Genomic DNA, 25,081 nt, shown 5'->3' with positions numbered 1-25,081 from the left:
GTCCATCTCGTTGAGGGTCTTCCTCTTTTTTGCTGGCCCTCTACTTTACCAAGCATGATGTCCTTCTCCAGGGAGTGGTCCCTCCTGATAACATATCCAGAGTACATGAGATGAAGTCTTGCCATTCTTGCTTCTAAGGAGCGTTCCAGCTGTACTTCTTCCAAGACAGATTTGTTCGTTTTTCTGGTAGTTCATGGCATATTCAATATTCTTCACAAACACTATAATTCAAAGGCTTCAGTTCTTCCGTCTTTCTCATTCATTGCTCAGCTTTCACTTGCATATGAGGCGATTGAAAACACCATGGCTTGGGCCAGGCTCACCTTAGCCCTCAAAGTGATGTCTTTGCTTCTCAGCACTTTAAAAATATCTTTTGTAGATTTGCCCAATGCAACACATCGTTTGATTTCTTGACCACTGTTCCTGTGGATGCTGATTGTGGATCCAAGTAAGATGAAATTCTTGACAACTTCTGTCTTTTCTCCACTTATCATGATGTTGCTTATTGGTCCAGCTGTGAGGATTTTTATTTTCTTTATGTTGAGGTGCAGTCCATACTGAAGGCTGTAGTCTTTGACCTTCATTGGTAAGTGCTTCAAGTCCATTTCACTTTCTGCAAGCAAGGTTGTATCATCTGCATATTTCAGGTTGTTAATGAGCCTTGCTCTGTAAAAATGGCGTGAGGACAGTGTCTGACCTCCTCTAACTTCACAAGGGGGGAGAAGAATCAAGATCAACAGCCCAAGGCTGATTCTTTTGAGGCAGAGGTCAGACATGCCTCCTCTCTCCACCGTCTTTACCAATTCTGACACCAACCCTCCTTCCCATGACACTCTTCTTCTCTCCTCGGCTCAATAATTCATTGCAATGGGTACACAGAAATCACAGACAATACCCATGATTATGGGGTTTATTAGGGAAGTAACAGGTTACAATTCAAGTTCAGAACACTCAGGATACAGTTCTTCCATGAAGACAGCCTCCTTTCAGCTGTGCTCACAGGCACACTTCTCCCTAACCCTGGACATCTGCCCAAAGGCACTCAGCCTTCTAACTCCATGGCCTGGAATCTCAACACGCTGACTTCTGCTGCCACGTGTCTGCTGCTGCGTCTCTACTGCTGGGTCTTGCTGTCTTTGTGGTAATAGCTCTCTCTCTCTCACAGTCTGCTGGTTCCAGGAGATTTTAAGTGCAGGGATCCTGGGTCCAGAGGACACACTCTTCTCTCCTGGCTGCTCTTCATTTGTGGTAGTGAGATCCTCCCTCTCCCACCTCATTTCAGACCCAGCAGGATGGCAAAACTGACCATTCCCTTTGGTGGGTCACAGTTACCCTATTGCACAGTCCTGCCCAATCAGTTGGGTGGGAGTTGAAAGACCATGGCTAGAAAGGCCACACAAAAGTGATCCATTGCACTGCATCCTCCAGTCCTGATCCCACATTCTTCTTCACATAGACCAGCTTCTCTGATTATTTGCTAAGCACACAGATTGATTAAGTATACTGAAAGTATGCAACCCTGTCACACACCTTTTCTGACTTTAAACCATGCAGTATCCCCTTGTTCTGTTCAAACAACTGCCTCTTGCTTTACGTACAGGTTCCTTAGGAGCACAATTAAGTGTTCTGGAATTTCCAGTCTTTACAATGTTACCCGTAATTTGTTATGATCCACAGAGTGGAATACCTTTGCATAGTCAATAAAACACAGGTAAACATGTTTCTGGTATTCTCTGCTTTCAGCCAAAATCCATCAGACATCAGCAATGATATCCCTGGTTCCATGTCCTCTTCTGAATCTGGCTTAAATTTCTGGCTGTTCCCTATTGATGTACTGCTGCAGCCACTTTTGAATGATCTTCAGTAAAATTTTACTGGCATGTAATATTGATGACATTGTTTGATAATTTCCACATTTAGTTGGATCACCTTTACTAGAAATAGGCAAAAATATGGATCTCTTCCAGTCGGTTGGCCAGGTAGCGGTCTTCCAAATTTCTTGGCATCGATAAGAGAGCATTTCCATCAATGCATCCATTTGTTGAAACATCTCAATTGGTATTCCATCAATTTCTGAAGCCTCGTTTTTCACCAATGCCTTCAATACAGCTTGGACCTCTTCCTTCAGTACCGTCGGTTCCTGATCATATGCAACCTCTTGAAATGTTTGAATGTTGACTGATTCTTTTTGGTATGGTGACTGAGTATTCCTTTCATCTTCTCTTAATGCCTCCTGTGTCCTTTAATATCTTCCCTGTAGAATCTTTCAGTATTTCAAATTGAGGCTTGAATTTTTTCTTCAGTTCTTTCAGCTCGAGAAATGCTGAACGTGTTCTTCCCTTTTTGATTTTCTATCTCCAGTTCTTTGCACATTTTATTATAATATTTTACTTTGTCTTCTCGAGCTGCCCTTTGAAATCTTGGTTCATCTCTTATACTTCATCATTTCTTCCTTTCACTTTAGCTATTCTGTTCAAGAGAAAGTTTCAGAGTCTCTTCTGACGTTCATTTTGGTCTGTTCTTGCTTTCCTGTCTTTTTAATGACCTTTTGCTTTCTTCATATATCATGTCCTTGATGTCATTCCATAACTCATCTGGTCTTCGGTCATTAGTGTTCAGTGTTCGGTGTGTTCACTGTGGCAAATCTATTCTGGAGATGGTCTCTAAATTCAAGGTCATATTTTGCCGCTGGTGGACTTACTCTTAATTTTCTTCAGCTTCACCTTGAACTTGCATGTTAGCAATTGATGGTCTGTTCCACAGTCAGCCGCTGACCTTGTTCTGACAGATGATATTGAGCTTTTCCATGTTCTTTTTCCATAGATGTAGTCGATTTAATTCCTGTATATTCCATTTGGCGAGGCCCACGTGGATACCAAACCAAAAACCAAACCCAGTGCCATCGAGTTGATTCCAACTCATAGCGACCCACGTGTATCCCAAAACCCAGTGTCGTCGAGTTGATTCTGACTCATAGCGACCCTATAGGACAGGGTAGAACTGCCCCATAGAGTTTCCAAGGAGCGCCTGGCGGATTCAACTGCTGACCCTTTGGTTAGCAGCTGCAGCACTTAACCACTATGCCACCAGGGTTTCCACCCACGTGTATAAAAGAAAAAAAATAGCTGCCATTAATGTTGAAAAAAGGTATTTGCAATGAAACAGTCTTACAAAATTCTATCATGTGATCTTTGCTGTCGTTTCTATCACCAAGGCCATATGTTCTAACTACTGATCCTTCTTTGGGACCCTGGTGGCGCAGTGGTTAAGAACTCACCTGCTAATCAAAAGGTGGGCAGTTCAGTTCCACTAGCTGTTTGTTGGAAACCCTGTGGGGCAGTTCTACTCTGTCCTATAGGGTCATTATGAGTCAGAATCAACTCAATGGCAGTGAGTTTGGTTTGCTTTGGATCCTTCTTTGTTTCCAGCTTTCACATTCCAATCACCAATAACTGTCAAAGCATCTTTACTGCATGTTTGATCAATTTCTGTCTGTAGAAGTTGGTAAAGATCTTCAATTTCCTCATCTTTGGCATTAGGGGTTGGTGTGTAAAATTTGAATAATAGTCGTATTAACTGGTCTCCCTTGTAGGCATAGGCATATTATCCTATCACTGGCAGCATTGTACTTTAGAACAGATCTCGAAATGTTCATTTTGATGATGAATGTGATGCCATTCCTCTTTAATTTGTCATTCCTGCCATAGTAGACCATATGATTGTCTGACTCATAATGGCCAATACTAGTCCATTTCAGCTCACTGTCTTAGATATCAATCTTTATGCAGTCCATTTCATTTTTGACAATTTCCAATTTTCCTAGGTTCATACTTCATACATCCCACATTCTGATTGTTATTGGATATTTCCAGCTGTTTATTCTCATTTTGAGTTGTGCCACCTCAGCAAATGAATATCCTTAAAGCTTGATTCCATCCATGTCATTAAGGTCGAGTCTACTATAAAAAAAAAAAAAAAATTTTTTTTTTTTCTACTATAAGGAGGCAGCTCTTCCCCAGGGGTGTTTTGAGTGCCTTCCAACCTGAGCGGGTCATCTTCCGGCACTATACCAGACAATGTTCTGCTGCTATTCATAGTGTTTTCCCTGGCTGATTTTTTCAGAAGTAGACCACCAGGTCCTTATTCCTAGTCTGTCTTAGTCTGAAGCTCCACTGAAACCTTTCCACCAGGGTGACCCTGTAGTATTTGAGACCCCAGTGGCATAGCTTCCAGCATCACAGCAATATGAAAGTCATCACAGTGTGACAAACTGACAGAAAGACTTTATTCTTCCTTTATTGTCTGAAATAAAAGCGTGCATATGTATTATTAAGGAGTGGCCAGTAATTATTCACACTGTTTATGCCCTTTGTCTTAAGTCATGGTAAGTGTTCAGGACACAGAAGCTGGCTCAACTTCCTTCTCCCAGGAAGATGACACAGTAGTGCCCACTGCCTGCAGCCAAGCCCCTACCAGCACTACCAAGGTGGGGCATGGAGCGTGTTTGATGTTTGATTACTTTGTCTCCCAGAGAATGAGTTCATAGTGACATTAAAACATAACTCACTTCATTTAGGATGTTGAGGGATAAGATTTCTCCTGTTCTTTAATTAAGAAACAAAAAAGCAAGTCAGCATGACTTCATAACAGAAAAGAATTTTTAATAGGGTGTTTTTAACTTTTTTTTTCGTGTACAGTCTAAATTTTGGAAAAGGACACATAAACAATTGTTTACCTTACTTAGGAGATATAGTACGGCACTCCTACCTGCCTTTACGGGGGAAAAAAAGTAGCATCAGATAAAATCAATGCCTGTTAAGGATACCTTTTTACCCAAGAATTTCCTATCAAGCAAGTCCAATGGGACAGTGTAATAAGTATTACTGTACCACTTGTTGACTTACTTAAGAAATTCAGTGTTGATAATTTTATAAAGATATTTATGTCTTAAATATAGCTCAAAATTGATTTTGATAAAAGCCATCAGGTGATCAGAAAGCTAATTTGACATGCCTACTAACTCTACGATCCTGGAAATTTGTTTCTCATCCTTCCACCTACAAAATATTGTCAATTTAAGATGGCTTCAGACAATTAAATACCAACATTTGTTTTAAAATTTTAGTTTTCACAAAAGAGCTGGATGAAACAACAAAAGAATAGTAAAAGAGTAAAATAAAGTTTTTTCATAAGGATCATGACTTAGGTTTACATGCTCCACCCACATACTATATAATTAGAAAGAATCAAGTAAAATGAAGTACGTCGCATTAGAAGAGTTATACAGCCCAGTTTTTGTTGTCCTTATTAGTGTGCTAAAGTGAATCACAGAGGACAGTAACAACTTGGGAATGATATATTCCATAATCTCATGGAAATGTTTTAACATCCTAGCAAATTTCTCAATGTAAGATAATATTTTTAACTATTACAAAAGCCCTAGAACTATAATAAATTTTGTTGTGGGACTGATGAACAAAATTTAAAGATATTGATAGTATTACAAATGTTTTCCTTTTATGTGACCTTTACTAAAATTATGTCTTCTCTGCTTTGTTTTTTATGCCTGAAGCCATACTTATAGAAATGTATCATTTTGCTCAATAGCTGGTCAGGAAAGATTCTGGTGGCAAACATAGATTCTGTATGAAAGTGTTTTGTAAATTATAACATAGATTCTGTATGAAAGTGTTTTGTAAAAAAACCCTGTATAATCATAAAGTGGTAGTGCAGATCAGTAAAACTTAAGATTTTTCCTTAGAGTTCAATTTGCAGATGAAAAGACTATGCTGAGATCCTGTCTCTCCTTTAATTACTGGAAGATCCTAGCAAATAGACTGTTGTGCCAAGGGATAATGCTGTTTCCTTGATTTATATGCTGAAAAATTAATTTCTAGAACATTCACTTTGAACACTTATCAGGCCTTTACCTGCCTTGATAAAGAAATTACTACTGATTTCTATACAACAATTAATAAATACCCTTGCCTTTTATTATGTATATTTTTAAAATTACGTTTTTGCAAACTTCACCAACTTCTGCCTTATGAATGCTGTGATATTCTGATTCTGAAATTCAGAGTAAATATACTGTCTAAGAGACACTCATTTAGTGTTTTTTTTTAAATTTTAGAAACAAGTTAGAAGATATAATCTAATACATTGTTTAACAATATATTTGCCAGATCCTTAAAAAAAGAAAAAGGTAATCCTTTGTGCAAACTATGTACATTTTTACCTCTGGTAAACATAGTAAACCATTAAAAATAATCAGTGGATTGTTAGTCAATCTTTTAAGTGAGTGTATAAAGACAAATCTATAATATTTTCTTCTTAATTAGATGTTTATAAAAAGAAAATTAATTTTTATAGGATCATGTAGCAGTTATTAATGCTGAAATTGTTTATGAAATTTTTTTTATGATTTCACACTAAATAATAAAGCATTAGAGTGATTTTTTTTGCCCTTGTTTTCAATATCTAAAACCAGTTACTCCTGTGGACTATTTTGATGATTGTTTATGCCTGCACTCCTTTATCTCACTAGCTTCCTAGGTGTTGCAGACAGCATGCTACATTAAAGTTAAGTTAGCATAAGAATTAGAATTACTTGAGGTCAGGTCAGTTATTTAGGTAGGGATACAAAATACATTGTCAGTTATTGTATGTTTTTATGTTTTCTTATCTCTGCCCTGCTGTCCTCCCCTGCCGTATTCTTGTTTCTTTCTTCCTTTTTTTCACTTGTTTTTAACACTCTGCCCTGTTTGCTCTCACATAGTGTTGTCTTTTTCCTTTATTTTTTAATCTTTTGACTTTTCCATTTACAAGGATGAGGGAAACAGCTTGTAAGTCATAAAGTCTACCAAGGACCAGAAGTCTATAAATAGGAAAAGAGTCATGATGACTCAATATCAAATTTGACATGTTTTTGTAACTAGTAGCCAAGCATTACGCTCGTAATTCTACCTGAGGAGTATTGGAAGTTTTGTGAGAGAGTTAGAAATTATCATTTGATTTTTATCTGCATTTCTAATTTCAGCATAAGATCATTTTCAAGATGAATTATGGATTCTACTTGCCTTAATTTTTGGAATTTGATTTCTGTATACCCAATAGTCTTAAACAATGAGGTCATTCAAATTACAGGCAAAACCATATTGTAAAATACATGGGATATGGAGTCAGGAAACTGAATTTGGGACAAATTACCAAATGTGTCTCTCTCTACCTTTCCAAACTTATAAAATAAAATTTCAGGGATAAAAAAAATTATATGGAATTTTTATATCTGTATTTCTGATTCTCTAGTAGGCATTACAGAGGAACAGACAGACATATTCCTGACAGCATTAAAATGAGCTATTTGAAAATCTCTCGAAATCTAACAACCTAACATAAATTAAATTAAAAATATTGTGTTTGAAGAACTAGCCTCCAGCTGCTAGTACCTTCAGGGTCTGCCTCAGCTTTCCAGCCAAGTTAAGCTTATCTCTGGGTAGCCTGAGACAATGCCTAAATTAGTGGTGGCAGCTGAGGTCTTCTTGAGTCAGCCTCCCAGCTAATGACTAAGCAAGTGGTGGTGTGATACAAGAGCCTACCCACTTTCCCCCAACACAGGATTTCTCGAACAGGGTGTCTTGGCCCCAGAGCTCTCTGTCTGCCTGGCAGAGAATTTGTCAGATATGAGTAATGGTCTGTCTCCCCGCCCTCCCTCTCCCCCTCTTTGCTTTCACAGAGGTTTACTCCCCCAAAAACCTTTTGCATTTTTAACTCCACCTCAATGTCTGTTTCCTGGATAACTCAATCTGCGACTCTTTTTTAATGAAAGGAATTAACTCTTCTTAAGTGAGTTATTATGAAAGACATTGGAGCTAGGAATACTAATGCAATAGAGTTTTGTCATCATGTATCAAATAGTCTGGTGTCATCAACACTTTACAGAAATTTCCATGGGGTTCAAAGAGGTTAAGTAACTTGCACAGAGCCATATGACTAGTAACTTGCAGTACCAGGATTTGACCCTAGATCACTATGATTCTAAAGAACTTGATTAGTCTTTTACCTGCTTCCTAAGCCTGCTGATTTTTTCTTTGCATTATGAAGACTTTTGCCATTACCGTGTAACATGTAATATTTAGAATCTGTGAGCATAAATATTAAAAACTATGGGTGTAAGCTCTATTTACGGAACCTTATGATTTAGGGAAGAAATGGGACTATCACAAAAGAAAGAGGGCAGAGATAATTACATTAGGTTTTGGACGTATGGTAGGAATATCTCCTAGTCCAGCTGGTCATCACCAAATGAAAGGAGAAATTAATAAATTAGATCCATACATTCTATATTGCTCAGTATAGAGAAAGTGAAAATTATTAGTGCCATGAAAATTAGAATAAACAAGTGTTTTGTTTTCCCTAATTCACTGGCTGTTTTCTTTGTCAGCTCAGGTAAGGGTAATAGTTACATTCAGAGACAGTGAGAATTCTACTAATGTTTAAACTGTTTATATGGTAATTTTGTGAGAAGGAAACATGGATTTGAGCGCTTTAAATGTATCAGTTACTATGTCTGATGCTGGTGATATGCCAAATAGAGTCTGTACTTTTAAACGGGGAAAAATAAACCCTAGTCCAATGAAGCTGCAAAACAAGCAAACAACACTTACATGAAATGAAGTTTGGTTTAGGTGCTATGGAGCACAACCACCCCAACCCCACCCCACAAAAGGAAAAGCTTCCTGGTGGGATAAGGAATAATACTTGGGATGCATTAGAGCATTAGAAATTTCAGCATGGGTTTGGGTGGGATGGAGTGATATGATGGCTAGAAGGGAATCTAATCCAGACGGGAGTTGCTGGGTGGTGCAAACGGTTAACACACTCACCTGCTAACAAAAAGTTTAGAAGTTCGAGTCCACCTAGAGCCTGCCTCAGAATAGAGGCCTAAAGGTCTGTCTGCTTCCAAAAAATCAGCCATTGAAAACCCTCTGGAACACAGTTATACTCTGGTACACCTGAGGTATCTAGGAGTTAGAGTTGACTGGACAGAACTGGTTATAATCCAGACAGAGATAGGCATACATAAAGCTGTGGAGACATGAAACATTATGCATTACAGCTTTGCATAAATAAGCAAAGGTCGTGAAGATGGAAATGAAAAATTCTGAAGAGTTTTGACTTTTTTCTTTCCATAAGAGGAGATGATTAGCTGTTAAATTGGGAAATGACGTAATTAATTTTGATTTAGAAAAACCTCTCTGGCAGATAGGGAAAGGGATAGAGATAGAGCTTGAAGACCACTGCAGAAATCCAGGTAGGAAGCGATTAGGGCCTAGACTAAGACAAGAAGGAGTAAAGAGGAGCAAGTTGAAGAAATATTAAGGAAGTAGAGATTATAGAATTTGGTGTCATATTTGTTTCAGAGTTATTAAAAGCTGAGCGTATAGGATGGCTTCCTGTTTAGTATTTTAGGAAATAGGAAGATAATGGGGGAATTAAGCAAAAATGAAGTTTTAGGGTAGGGAAAAGGAATGTTGAGCTGAATGTTGATTGGAATGTCTGTGTGGCATGCTAAATGAGCAGTCATGTTTATGGACTGGAGCTAGGCAGGTGGGTAACTCTGGATTAAGTATTTGCCTCTGAGAGTAGTGAAGACTATGAATGTGAATGTATTGTATGCACAGAAGCTGTGGCTAAGTGTGCATGCAGAGTGAAAACATTGGAAGCCTAAAGATGGGAAGGTCATGAAAGGTGAAGACTGTACCATGACCATTGGTTTAGGAATGAATAATTATAGGAAAGGAACAAATAGTTGGTAAAGTATTTGTTTTTAGAATAGAGGTATTTTTATTCCCCTAATTTTTTTTTTTTTTTTTTTTTTTAATGTTGTATGTGTAGCCCTGGTGGCATAGTGGTTAAGAGCTATAGCTACTAATCAAAAGATCGGCAGTTCAAATCCATAAGCTGCTCTTTGGAAACCGTATGGGACAGTTCTGCTCTGTCCTATAGGGTCATGATGAGTTGGAACCAGCTCAACGGCACTTAACAACAACAATAATGTTATACGCATAGGAATTTAAGATGACTCCCTGGTTTCTGTCTTAGACAACAAAATGGACAAATGGATTAAGAAAAAACAAAACAAAAACAGGTACAAGAAAAAAAATGCATGTATATACGCCATCATATATAACATAATAACACTTTAGATACATGTTTATTTTATAACGTAGAATATATTTTGAAAAATATCACAGAGGAAATTTGGGTTTCATTAGTCAAATGCAATTATCTCTCATTGACTGAAGCTGACTTTCCTTATCAAGAGCAAAGTGAAAGGGCTAAGCCTATTATGCGGTCTCTTTGATGTTTTTGTAGGATGTAATGAAAGATGAATGCTCCCTGCTCAAGCTGCAGCTGAAAGAGAAAGATGAACTCATTTCTCAACTTCAGGAAGAATTGGTAAGTGATGACAGTATTTGGCCTACAGAGTTACTTACCTTACAAGGTTATCTGCTGTAACCCCTGCAACAACCTATTAATTAGCACCCTGTTAGTGATTCAATTTCTGTGTAAGTTTATAATTCCTCTATAATGAAAATTATAGATATTTGACAAGCCAAAAAATAGAATTTTGTTTTAATATATGTTGAAATGTATATGCTTCCAGAAACAGATTACTGAACCAGGGTTAGATATTTTAATTGGAACTATCAACAATCCTGAAGGCAAAGGCCACATTACATGTCTGTGATTTAACTCCATACTGTTATACCTAGAGATACAATCATGTCTTATGACACAAAATGCTCAATAATCTTGCAAACAAAAATGGATTTTACTTTATACTTTCATAAAGCTGCCAAAAATGTTTTAACCTTAAGAGACTTTTCTTTAACGTATTATATTATATTATTATATTATAAATTATACAAAAATATGATAAGTGTATATTTTGTATTTACAGAGGGCTTTTTTAAAATTTGATGTCATAAAATAATGTAATGAATAAACCATACATTCATAACATGAAAACATATTTGTGGTAGGTAACAAGAATATCACAGGGCCATATTTTTGAAAGTGTGCATTTTCAATTTAAATATGTATATGAACAATATTTTGCAATAAAACACATTCACTTGTTATGTATATTTAAAAAATGATAATCTAAAACAAGAATGAAATAGAAGTGAGGCTTTTTAAATATCATTAAGATTTTTAACAATATCAGAAAATGAAGATATGCTGTATAGCAAAAGAGACCCTGACTCATTATCAAGATCAAAAGACAAATCCTAGTAATTAATATTCCTTATGATCATTTTGGGCTTGACTATATTAAATAATGATGCATTATCTAATTATTAAATAAAACTAAATTATGAAACAGACTTTACAGACCATCAATATTCTGAGAACTCCTAACACATTAGTGAGATGTCAGACAAATTAGAGCATATTTTATTGACTCTTGACAACAGAAAACATTTTTATTGAAACATGACCTTCATTTGGACCGTTCTTTTATTGGGTTGATACTGATTACTGGTCCTATTAGAAAACCTGTAAACCAGTTCTTAAAATAACAGTAGTGTTACAGACAGAAGAAACATGTCTTATGTAACTGGAAATAAAATGTTATTACAGGCAGAAGAAATGTGTCTTATGTAACTAGAAATAATCTTTTATAAATATATAAGTAACAGATGTATAAATTTTATTAATTATATAATGAAAATACTTTTATGTTCAGTATTATATGATCAAGTTTTTGTTTAAGTGACATACAAAAATATCTTTCAGTTGACTAAAAATCATATGTATTTATTAAGGAATGCACAGAATTACCAGTTTTAACACAGCAGAGAATCTAGTCATTCACTGGTAGAAAATGCTTCGCTTGGATAATTAACTCAGAAAGAAGTATTCATTTTTCCCATTAACATTAATTATGGTCGGATTTAAAACGTAACGTATACAAGGGACCAGACATTCATTTCTTAAATGAAATGAGAAAGAAAATGATTACTTCTAGAGTCAATGTTACACAGGTATAGTTAACGAAGTATTTCAGCATACCCAAAAATGTCCTGTGTTGGCTGATTTCCTAAAATTAGGCAAAAGTATCTTTTTTTTGAAATTTGAATTAGCCAAATTGGTTATTTAGCCTCTAAAATTGTGCAGGTAATAATCAAAATTAAAACAATCAACATTAAAACTAAAACAACCATTTTAATTTTTGTGCTATGTAGTTTGCATAGTCGCCTTGACTATTTCAACAAAGAAAATGCTGACTTTGGAAAATACAATTTTATGACTTAAAGATGAATGTAGCAAAGGTAGAAAGTGTATAAGCGATAATGTAAAAATTTGAGAGATGATATAGAATTTAAACGTGATTTAAAGGAAAAAGATAAGCATTAACACTGGGTTTGGAGCATGGGGTAGGGGTGGCAACTACATAAAAATAATACAAACCACTTGGCTCCATTGAAAATTGTACTAGGCCCTGGTACTTCTCATTCTGATAATAAATAATGTGATACTTTGACAAAATGTAGGCTAAATTTTACCTTTATACTTCACCTACATAAATTTGAAAATTTCAAAACATTGAGACAGAAGTTTCACTGTATCCTGTTATAACACAGATTCATCATCTGTGATTATTTAGAAGTAACTTAGTTTTGCTATCATTTAACAGAGATTGTTCATTTCTTCACTGCTGCTATTTCTCAAGCAATTTTATCTGTACATAACATCATAGAACAAATTCCAATGTAATTGCACCAAGCAAGATTTTCTGTCCAACTTAATAATTAAGAAAATTTTATTATTTCATAACTATTTGTCTTCTTTTCAACCCACATAGATAGTTTCAGGAGTTATAAAAAATTAGTTGGGGCAGGGTGGGGTGGGGACAAAAGAGATACAGTTAAATGCAAGTTTTTTTGGTTATCTCTTTAGTTCAGGATTTCTCAGCAATAGCACTGTGGATATTTGGGACCAGATTTGTGGTAAAGGGCTATCTTGGCATGTAGGATATTTAGTAGGATCCATATCTTCTACCTACTAGATGCCAGCAGTATCCTCCAGTGTGACAACCAAAAATGTCTCCAGATATTATGAAATGTTCTCTGGGCGTAAAATTGCCTCCTGTTAAAAACCATTGTGTTATGGGTATAATAATAATAATAATTTTCCCCAGGAAAATTATGTATTTAATATAAACATTTATTTGTGGTATCTCGGGCAGGGGTGGGGATCCCCCAGAAGAAATGGTCCTCTCCTTTGACTCTCCATTACTTAAATAACTTCACATAGTATTTATACTTATGCCTGTCTAATATTACCATGAACACTTGTGGATAATTATTAAATTCCATTATAGTTCTATATTACATTTTAAGCACTAAATGCATATTTTAAAAATGATTATTCTTTTTCTACTTTGTGATTTCAAAATTATTACCTGGGTTCAACTCTTCTTTCTTGCTGGGTTAGTAGATTTTACAAAGCGTAAATACATTACCAAATTTAAAGTAAAAATTTTATTTTTAAATTACATATTAATATCCACATTATTAACTATATTTTTAACATGTCTGTGTTATATAGTTACATTTTCAATTTCTTCCTTTCTGTTCTTTTTGAAAAGAAGAAAACAAGCAGTTTGTACTCTTAGGAACAATTTTAAGAAATCTGAAATTATTATTCCTGAAAATTACATACATCACTTACCTTTACTGGCTTTCAACTGACAAAAATAATCATTTGTCCATATTTTATGATGTGCAAAGGGATATCAAATGTTAAAATATCAGCATGCCCTGGGGTTGTTTATGTGGTGTGGCAACTAATTGGAGAAGCAAGAAATATACTCCAGGAGCAGAAGATTGTGGCATGGTGTACAGGAAAGAACTGGTTCACGTCATGGACTGTGTACTGTATTTTTTTCAAAAATAGCACACCCACATAAATAGCACACATATACATATAACACACAGAAATGATGAAATTATGTAAAAGAAATTTAGCATTGCATGCCCATGTGTATACTGCACGTCTTGTGACATTTCCAGAAGTGAGTTTCAGCCTCATTCACCTTAATTCAATAGAACAAAAATGTTACTGTTGATCATTTTTGTATAATAAAGGCATAAGCCATGGTCAAGAAGTCACGGATCGAGTTTGGTAGTGCCCTGGTAATCAGAAAATTAACAGTTGACACTCTGCATTTGTTTCTATCAATTTAAGTTGATAACTATATCCCCGTCGCTTTTGAGTCATCAGTCAGAACCTTGAATCTAGGAAGCCTGTGCTATCAGTTGAAAGCATAAACAAAATGAAGCCTGCTCTGGCATAAATGCATGGAGTAGCTATCAGTAGGAACCTCTATCCAGCCTGCACTGATGTAATTATCACGGTCATCTTCCTACTCTGGCTTTTAATTGGAGGAGTAAACAATGCAAAACTGATACAAGATCTCTCTTGGCTCAACAGTTGAATGTGAAAACCTTATCAGATCATCTTAAGTAAAACCATTAAGCTATGTTAGTGTACTTACTTCATAGTCTAATTATGCCTTATTAGCTCCAAAGTCTTTGATCAGTGACCGTAAGTCACCTTAGTTACATGTTTTCGAGCATATAAAGACCCTTGCTTCTTGTACACCTCACATTTGAATGTTGTGATCTCTTTACTAGAGCCAGCCAGTTATCAATTATATTGTTCACATTTTTTTTCAGTTGTTAAATTTAAATCTTAGAACCCTTTAGGATTATGGCAGGAATTAAACGAAAGTGCTATACCACCGACTTCAAACAAAAAGTTGTTGCGAGTATCGAAGAAACAATCAACAGCCTTAGCTAGAGAGTTCCAGTTTGGAGAGCTGTCCATTCACGAATGGAGAAAGGAGAAAAAAGAGCTGGAGAAAATGAATCGTGAAAACCCACATGTCCTGGGCCCAAAGCAAAATGTCCTGAGTTGGAGAGTGACTTGAAAGAGTGGATTATTTCTCAAAAGGAACAAACTCAAACCGTCTCTACTTTCACAATTCAGACCAAAGTGAAGCGTCTGTCAAATGAAAGGGGAATCCCAGATTTCAAGGCAGGTTTCACCTGGATTTCTAAACTCATGAAAAGGAACGCCTTCTGTGACAATGAGAACTACTGATGATGATAATGAATGAATAAACTAAAATGGACTGTTTTAAGATAAAAACACAGTTTCTTCTGGTGACTTGTATTTGTTGATTTCAAAGACATTAATTATCAGAAATTGTTTCAGTTTAAAATTTATTAAAACAGAGTATAAACAACATCTTGTTCTTGTACTTCTAGGCCTAGGATCATTTCTTACTTACTAACTTCTAGCTCTTCATGCATTCATACTCTTTGGTTCCAGCGTGGCTTTCCATTTCCATCGCAAGCTCATTCAGTTCACCATTGGTTGCATTTGGTTTAGGAAAACACCTACCTTAAATGCAGTTTCCATGAGATCAGTTTTATTCTGGTAACATTAAATGCATTAGACAGGAAAAAAAAAATTAAAATTGAAGTCATCAACATGTAAAAAAATATTGATATAACACACTTATGAAATAGCTTGTGCGGGGGGTGGGGTTGTAAAAAATGTATACCCAGTACATTATTTGTGTAAAAATACAGTACTCCCAACTGCCTTGTAATAGAAGAAAATCTCCTCTGAACTGCTGCAAGATATGCTGAAGGGCATTGGCTAGCCTTACATAAGTGACAAGTACACATAAAGAGCATTGTTTGATGTTGATAATAAATTTCAGCTTGTATTGGTCTTATGAAGTGTGTTCACAAAGCAGGGGTCAAAAGCAGAAATCAAACATTAGAAATTATCTTCTTAAATTTAAGATCATGCTCACACCAAATTAGACCTTTAATATCTTTTTGCTTTCCATTTCCTTCCCATCTCTAGGAACTCGTATGAGTTTTGCTGAGCTTATTTAGGACTTTTATCAATTTCTTTTTATTGGTCTTCTCTTTCAAGAATACTTATTGTGACTTATTGCAAATTCCTAGTCACACTATTATTGCTGATTTAGATTTAAGCTATGTAAAGTATAAGATTTATTACTCATCATTACACTTCATCTTTCTACATTTTAAGGTCTCTTCTGATTCATTGATGATTTGGTTAGATCTCTTGCCCAAGGCTTTCCTTCTGGTGAAGTATTGATGATGTAATCTCTGAATATTGAATATCTTTTTACCCAGAAAGATGAAGGGAACCATCTATAAGCCTATAAATTTTAGGTCTTGGTCCTTTTTTCTTAGCCAATAATATTCCATTGTCTTAGATTCAGCACTACAAATGCCATTTTTCCATGATTTACCTGGGTATGTGACATTTCAGTAATCCTATTCAATTCATTAAAGTCTTTCATCAAATTATAGATTTTTTTTTCTTCTGAAACTCATTTCCATATTTTGTCTCCTAAATTTATCCTTCAAGTTCCTTATATTTTTTCTCTTAGTATTGAACTACTTACTCTTTAGTTGATATATTTCTTGCACTGATATTCTAAACCCCTAATTTGAGTCTCAACAATGGCTATGCACAGATTTTTTTTTTTAAGTTGCCATCAAGTCTGTTCTGACCCATGGTGACCCCATGTGTTACAGAGTAGAACTGCTGCACAGGGCTCTCATGGGTGTAATCTTACAGATGCAGATGGCTAGGCATTGCTGGGTGGGTTTGAACTGCCAACATGTAAGTTAGTAGATGATTGTAACGTGTTTGCACCACTACACGCATACACATACACACACACACACACAAAATACACAAGGATCCAGCTATAACCTCTACTTTGAGAGATAAAGTTTACAACAGTTCAGAACCTTCCAGCTAGCTTTGGGCTCTCAGCTTGTGTTTCTAAAGCCTGTGGTACTACATATTAGTGTATTTCAACTATAGATTAAAAATAACAATAGCACAGTCATAAAGATGAAGAAATGGAACTTGAATTACTCAAATTGTGTCATTTTATGTAACTATTTGAAGTGTTAATTTTTATTTAAGATATAAAACAAAGAAACAATATGAATTTGGGGGATAATTGAAAATTTTCATTCAAACTTTAAATATTTTACCAAATTTTAAATATCTTGAAAATTAAAGTTTATTTTTTATATTAAAGTGTCAACTATGTTTTAAAATAATAAACTAAAAATTTTTTCATATCAATAATACAATTTAATTTTTGCCTTGTTCGTATCTTTTACAAACTCCAGTTTTATTGGACAAATATGATGTTTATTAAAACTTGCTTATTACTTTTTGAGGAGCCCTGGTGGCACAGAGGTTAAAAGCTTGGCCAAAAAACCAAAAACCAAACCCACTGCCGTCAAGTCGATTACGACTCATAGGGTCGCTATGAGATGAGAGCTTGGCTGCTAACCAAAAGGTTGGCAGTTCAGTTCTACCAGCCGCTCCTTGGAAACTCCATGGGGGCAGTTCTACTATGTCCTATAGAGTCGGAATCAACTCGACAGCAGTGGATTTGTTTTTTTGTTGTTGTCACTGTTGTTTTATTGGTTTTGAAATGATAATATTTACAGAATTCAGTAAAATGAAGTTTTAACTAACTGCATTTCTTTTCTGGCCATTAGTAGTATTTGTTTTATGTCATCATTATTATCTAAAATAATATTTTTATTTTAGAAGAGGAGGCTGTTAAAAACATTTACTCCAGATATCCAATAGAGCAGGTACTCCATTGAGTTAAATACTTCTTTTCCCCTGCAATGTGAAACTAACTCAAGAAAGCTAGGTCACATCAAGGAAGTTTAATATGTATATGTTTTATCTATATATCCCTTTTTGCTTATTAAACCTTCTTTGTTCTCATTCAAAGCAACCATTTAAAATTATATTCTTACTTGAGTGTAAATAAACATACAAACAACCATTTCACCCAACTTTTTAAAATGCCGTTTACTTTATTTAAATGTAAACCAAGTGCTCAGCTCGTTTTTTAACATTTGAATACGAAAGCATGGTGCTGCATAAAGGTGCTTGTAGAAATGATGATTTTTTTATAAACTGGAGGCAATTGAAGAACTGAGAGTGTAACATTATATGTAATCCGGTTACTATGCATAATAAAAAAACGGGAGCTAAAAATACAGGCTCTGACTGAGAAATACATTGGCTAAATAGCACTTTATCAAGAATCTAAGGAGAAGAGTAATTTTGATTTGGTTGAAAAAATATATTCAAAATTCAAATTGAATAAAATTGTATGCCCTTGAGCTTTAATAACAGAATAATTCCTACCTGATAAGAGAAACATTCTTTGTGCATGAAAACCATATCCTGAATCCATCTTAAAAGTAATTCCCCACTTGCTCTACATCCTATTATAATTTATGGTATAATTTCATGCCAGTCATTTTAAGATGGAATATTACAGGCCCATGGATGATTTACATAAGAACAGACAGCTGTAAGTACTTTCAAATCTTCTTTCTCATATTTAGGAAACATTAGGAACAGAAAAGAAATAGATTAGGTATACTTAAACATTATTAAAGTGTCAGACTTCTTTCCTTCTTTTTTTCAGCAGAATTAATTGCATATATTCCAGAAAAAGGCTTATCTCAGCAGTAATTATTCTCCTAGTCAGCTCTGTGAGACAGATGAACAGTGTGAATATGACAATATCCTATGATACACCATGGGAATTAGCCACCAGTTACAAACACACTCCAGTACCTTAAGGAAGAGCTGCCAAAAAGATATAATCTTTAATATTCCGCAACATTTGCTGTGGCAATCCTACATATTTGTTTAAGTCTTTATCACAAGCGTTGTCATGTTGTAGTTTGCATGTATAAGTAAATGGTTGTTGTATAATTAAATGCGAGTAGGAAGGTATTTTACTTTTAAAATGTTTATAGTTTTAAAAGGAGTGCGCAACCATATTATGGCCAAGTTGGGCATTTAGCTGAAATTAATTCACACATAAAGTTAAATAGTGGGATTTTTAGATATTTTCCATTTATCCTATAGTGTATATCACACAATTTAGAAACTACTTTCATTATTTCTCTTATTATTCTAATTAAGATTTTAGTGCTTAGAGGTAATTTACCAAATACAATTATTTCTGTAGTCAGCAATACATAACAATAGATAAGCAAAGACTTAAAATTAAAATGAAAATACAAAGCATGTGTCCGAATGGGTGTTGCAAGCTGATGTGATCAGCCACTAGCCTAAAGCTTGGTGGTTCCAGCTCACTCAGCAGCAACAAGGAAGAAAGGCCTGGTCATTTGCATCTATAAAAATTACAGCCAAAAACCAATGGAGCAGTCCTCCTCTGTAACACATGAGTCCAAATCTACTTCATAATTGATTCGCCTTAAGGATTTGAAAGCCAGTCGGACCCAGGGACTTGGATTGGACCATGGGTTAAAAGATATAGTGGAGTTGTGTCTGTACTCAAGTAGCTCATTTTTAAGTGAGGGGTATAGACATAAACAGACCATTTTAATAACAACAGTCTATTTACTGAGCTCCTGCTCTTTGGCAGGTATTCTGAGGAGTGCTTTACATTTATTATTGCCTTTTAACCCTTCAAATAAAATCAAGAACTAAGTATTATTATTCCCATTTCACCTATAATAAAACTGAAATTCAGGAGGATTAAGTGATTTCTCTAAGACTGCATAATAATGACAGAGTGAGGATTTAAAGCAGAGTCCGTCTGGCTCCTTGAAACTGATTTTTCCCTACTACATCAAGCAGAATTATAAATTACAGAGCAGTGAGGACAGCACTATAAAATAGGTTAACAGTTCTGTTTTGCTGTCTATCAATAACTACAATAAAATAATAGCCCCATTTCAAATCAATTGAAAAGATGTTTATTTATTGATTTTCACTTCTTAGGGAATCTGACTTTTTCGGTTATAAATAAGAGACACTATCTTCATATTTCTCTATCATTTTGCACTCTGAGATCCTGAGCTGTGTAACCTATCTTGTTATAGGCTATTTAAGAAAACTGTATGGTGGGCGGGTATCATTATATAATTTCCCATGGATGAGAGACTATGTATTTTTCCGCCTCTGAACTGTTTCACACGATAGGCGTATTTGTTTTAGCAAAAATAGTCAAGCTGCTAGGAAGATGGCAAATGCCTGTTACGCTTTTCAAGAGTAGCTACACAATTTACTTGAGTTATCCAGTATGTTGCAAAAGCAGACACCTGGCAAGTGTAATGTCATCTATCTGATGTAGTTGAACTTAAGGTTGGATGAATCACAGTTTATTTCAGCCTTGAAATTTTATGAACAGAACCATGATCATATCAACAAAAAATGCTGCTTACTAAAGAATTTTCACTCTTTGCATATTGTGAAAAAAAAAAAAAGAAAGAAAACAAACAAACATTGCCACTGAGTGACAGAGTAGGACCCAGCTCCACTGTGTTTTCTTGACTGTAATCTTTATTGAAGAGGATTGTCGTGCCTTTCTTCTGTGGCACCTCTGGGCAGGTTTGAACCACCAACCTCTAGGTTAGTCAATCACAAACTATTTGCATTATCCAGGGACCTTTTTGCATAAAATAATTTCCTTGACTAAATGTTATGCAAAATTTATTGCATCCTGTATTTTAGAAATGTATTTTTTTTTTTTTTTATGTTATGTAGTGGTAGAAGACCAAAAAAACAAAAACGAAAACAAAAAACGTTACTCACTGTTCCACGGTCCCAACATAACTCTTTTGAATATATTCAGGTGCCCCCCCCTTTTAAACATAATTGAAACCTTAGTGACTGTATATTTTGTACCTTGCTTTTTCTTAGTTATATATCCTATACATTTATAGAAAACACTGGTGGTGTAGTGGTTAAGTGCTACGGCTGCTAACCAAAGGGTCGAAAGTTCAAATCCAACAGGCGCTCCTTGAAAAGTGTATGGGACATTTCTACTCTGTCCTATAGGGTCACTATGAGTCAGAATCAACTCAATGGCACTGGGTTTGGTTGGGTTTTGGATACATTTATATGTCTAATTATTTTTTAACATAAATTCTCAAAAGTAAGATTACTGGGGTAAAAGGTGAAACATCCTTTTCACAGTTGAATATTAATATTTAATTTTTTTAATTCAGTGGTATAAGTAAATATTTACTAGTAATACTTTATTTTGAAACACCATAAAATTTCAGTGATTCTGCTTTTAATGAATTAGAAATGGACGGTAAAGTCTTGATTTTAATTGCGTAGATTTAGCTAGAAGTATAGATACAGACTGAAACTTGCTCTTGAGCGTTGAGCAGCTAAAGCAAAAGAAAGAATTCATGAAGTAAAAGAACTGAACAGAAGATTTCAAAGGGCCTCTCGAGAGACAAAATAAAGTATTATAATGACAATGTGCAAAGAGCTGGAGATGCAACACCAAAAGGGAAGAACACGCTCGGTGTTTCTGAAGCTGAAAGAACTGAAAAAAAAAATTCAAGAAGGATTCCATGAGGAAAATATTAAATGACGCAGGAAGCATCAAAAGAAGATGGAAGGAATACACAGAGTCATTATACTGAAAAGAATTAGTCGATATTCAACCATTTCAAGAGATGGCATATGATCAAGAACTGATGGTACTGAAGGAGGAAGTCCAAGCTGCTCTGAAGGCATTGGTGAAAAACAAGGCTCCAGGAATTGATGGAATATCAATTGAGATATTTCAACAAACAGATGCAATGCTGGAAGTGCTCACTCATCTAGGCCAAGAAATATGGAAGACAGCTTCCTGGCCAACTGACTGGAAGAGAGCCATATTTATGCCTATTCCCAAGAAAGGTGATCCAACCGAATGTGGAAATTATAGAACAATATCGTTAATGTCATATGCAAACAAAATTTTGCTGAAGATCATTTAAAAACGGCTGCAGCAGTATATCCAGAGGAAACTGCCAGAAACTCAGGCCAGTTTCAGAAGAGGACGTGGAAGCAGGGATATCATTGCTGATGTCAGATGGATCCTGGCTGAAAGGAGAGAATACCAGAAGGATGTTTACCTGTGTATTATTGACTATGCAAAGGCATTCAACTGTGTAGATCATAACAAACTATGGATAGCACTGCAAAGAACAGAAATTCCAGAACACTTAATTGTGCTCATGAGGAACCTTTACATGGATCAAGAGGCAGTTGTTCGGTCAGAACGAGGGGATACCGATTGGTTTAACATCAGGCAAGGCGTGCATCAGGGTTGTATTCTTTCACCATACCTATTTAATCTGTATGCTGAACAAATAATCCGAGAAGCTGGACTATATGAAGAAGAAGGGGGCATCAGGATTGGAGGAAGACTCATTAACAACCTGCATTATGCAGATGACACAACCTTGCTTGCTGAAGGTGAAGAGGACTTGAAACACTTAGTAATGAAGATCAAAGACCACAGTCTTCAGTATGGATTACACCTCAACATAAAGAAAACAAAAATCCTCACAACTGGACCAATGAGCAACATCATCATAAATGGAGAAAAGATTGAAGTTGTCAAGGATTTCATTTTACTTGGATCCACAATCAACAGCCATGGAAGCAGCAGTCAAGAAATCAAAAGACGCATTGCATTGGGCAAATGTGCTGCAAAGGACCTATTCAAAGTGTTGAAGAGCAAAGATGTCACCCTGAAGACTAAGGTGCACCTGATCCAAGCCATGGTATTTTCAATCGCATCATATGCATGTGAAAGCTGGACAATGAATAAGGAAGACTGAAGAAGATTTGACACTTTTGAATTGTGGTGTTGGTGAAGAATATTGAATGTACCTAGGGCTGCCAAAAGAGCAAACAAATCTGTTTTGGAAGAAGTGCGGCCAGAATGCTCCTTAGAGGCAAGGATGGCGAGACTGCATCTTATATACTTTGGACATGTTGTCAGGAGGGATCAGTCCCTGGAGAAGGACATCATGCTTGGCAGAGTACAGGGTCAGCGGAAAAGAGGAAGACCCTCAACGAGGTGGATTGACACAGTGGCTGCAACAGTGAGCTCAAGCATAACAACGATTGTAAGGATTGCACAGGACCGGGCAGTGTTTCGTTCTGTTGTGCGTAGGGTCGCTATGAGTCGGAACCGACTCGACGGCACCTAACAAAACAACATAGATACAGACACAGATAGAACATTTGAAAATATAACCCAAACTATGACAATTCTATTCTGAGCCACAGTGAATGTGCAAACTTCATCAAAAATGAAGCTTCAGTATTTTTAATGTGTAAAATATGTCCACTTCTTAGAAACTACAGAACTTAACTGAGCATGTTAATTACTTCAAGTTGATTTTTATTTTTCCTGTTTGATGATTTCATTCTTGTTATATACACTGAAGTGTGGCTACCAAAGTGCAGCACCACAGAAATTCATAATGAAAAGGAGTACTGCTCTGTGGAAACATTTTGTATTGGGCAAATGATCATTATTTTTTGTTTATCAGTTCCAAAATATGCAGAAATTATCCATATCCTTACTTTACTCAGAAGTGTTTAGTTATGAAAAATTCACACTAAGTGACACTGACAAGGTCTGTTTTTTCTTTTTCTAACTCTTGACGTATTTGTCCATTCAAAACTAAATGTTATTTGCACTTGGTTAAAATATTATGGAACAATGAAATTTTAACTTATTTAGATAGTCATTTTATAGATACAATATTAAGCATACTTTTGTAAAGAATATATTTCTTGTGTATAAATCGGAAGACCCACATCTGCTGATAAACTAAGTGCATTTTATCCTATTTACCCTTCATCTGAGAAGGAATTGGGAGATGTTAGGGATTTATTGTAGCTGTAAGGGCAATGAGCCTTTCATCATTGAGTGCCTCTTCCAATTACCTAAGGGGGCTGGTTCCACTCTATCTAAGAACAGTGTCAAATATTTTTGTAAAGTATGGAGACTACTTATAATCCTCTTATTATGCCTGTTCCTTGTGGGACTTTTCTTGCCAGTAAGAAAAGACTTATGATATTTGGGCATCCCTACAAAGACATTTCATTTGTTCACTGTCAAACACGTTCCCCAGTAATAGGAACCAGGGTATAAAATAGTACCTAACCCATAAGAATTCAAGTATATATTTGATGAATGAATATATTATACTTAGGCAAAATGAATTCCTGATTTCTCAAAAGAAGCAAATAAATGCTTTGATGTGTTTTATATACAACTCTACATGAATTTTGTTGTGTTTTCATAGTTTGAAGGTGGTTCTCTATAAGATCCCTGACAGTTAGCGTTCATGGACAACACAAGCCTATTTCCTTCCTTGTATTCACAGGGGGTTATTAATGATCAGAGAATGGCCCAAAATGAGTAATTTATTTCTTGTGAACAGTCAACTTTTTCAAGTCACCAGTATTTCATGGATAACCCTCAAAGGGCAAGTTGATTATTAGTACCTTAGTAAGCTAAATGAATTGATACTTAACCATATTGATGCTAGATGCTATTTGAATTAATATTTTCAATACAATTCTCTCTGTTCTTGTTAAAATCCTTTGGCTAGAGTGTGGTGAGAAAAAAGAAAATTCCTACTATACTTTTCTAGTATTTATCACTAATAACAGTTAACAGCTGTGTCTATATTAAATATGATATGCTCTTTTTTCAGTAACTTGTAACATTTATTGTAAAGTATCTTTACGTATGTATCTTTCATATGTATCTACCAAGGTTTTTTTCTTGAGATTTCAATTTTACCTTTCCCCAAACTAATGCAACTGACTACAGCTTCAGGTTTGATCTGCAATGGTATGAGACGTATTTGTCACTTCACATTTAAGACCTTTTTTATGGTGTGTAGTATTTATTACTCTGGAGCCATGAGACCCTCCTGCAAGACTGTAATCCCAGTTCAGTGATGTGCTTAGAATCACTATGTATTGATACATGGGATTTGCCCCTTGAGCATTTTTTATTTAAATCTGGTTGCAAGTTGTTTTCTTTTCTTGCTCCATACATCATTGATGTCATCTAATTCTTTGTCAGCTGCTCTAGGAACTCTCATCAAAGATG

At 35.5% G+C, this 25,081-nt stretch overlaps 1 protein-coding gene across 6 annotated transcripts in view; it reads left to right on the top strand.

Annotated features, from left to right (window-relative positions):
• CCSER1 (coiled-coil serine rich protein 1) overlaps positions 1–25,081 on the top strand; it is a 1,577,476-nt gene that overhangs the window by 714,223 nt on the left and 838,172 nt on the right. For all 6 annotated transcript variants that reach the window (XR_007517628.1, XM_049885715.1, XM_049885716.1 and 3 more), the window contains one exon: positions 10,378–10,461. Coding sequence is in view for 5 of the 6 variants with exons in the window: in XM_049885715.1 (XP_049741672.1) it covers positions 10,378–10,461 (84 nt within the window). In the remaining variant the exon portion in view is untranslated. The remainder of the gene's footprint in view (positions 1–10,377; positions 10,462–25,081) is intronic.

The sequence above is a fragment of the Elephas maximus genome, chromosome 5, assembly GCF_024166365.1.
Source record: "Elephas maximus indicus isolate mEleMax1 chromosome 5, mEleMax1 primary haplotype, whole genome shotgun sequence".
Classification (NCBI taxonomy): Eukaryota; Metazoa; Chordata; class Mammalia; order Proboscidea; family Elephantidae; genus Elephas; species Elephas maximus.
This window is presented reverse-complemented; position numbering and strand designations above follow the sequence as displayed.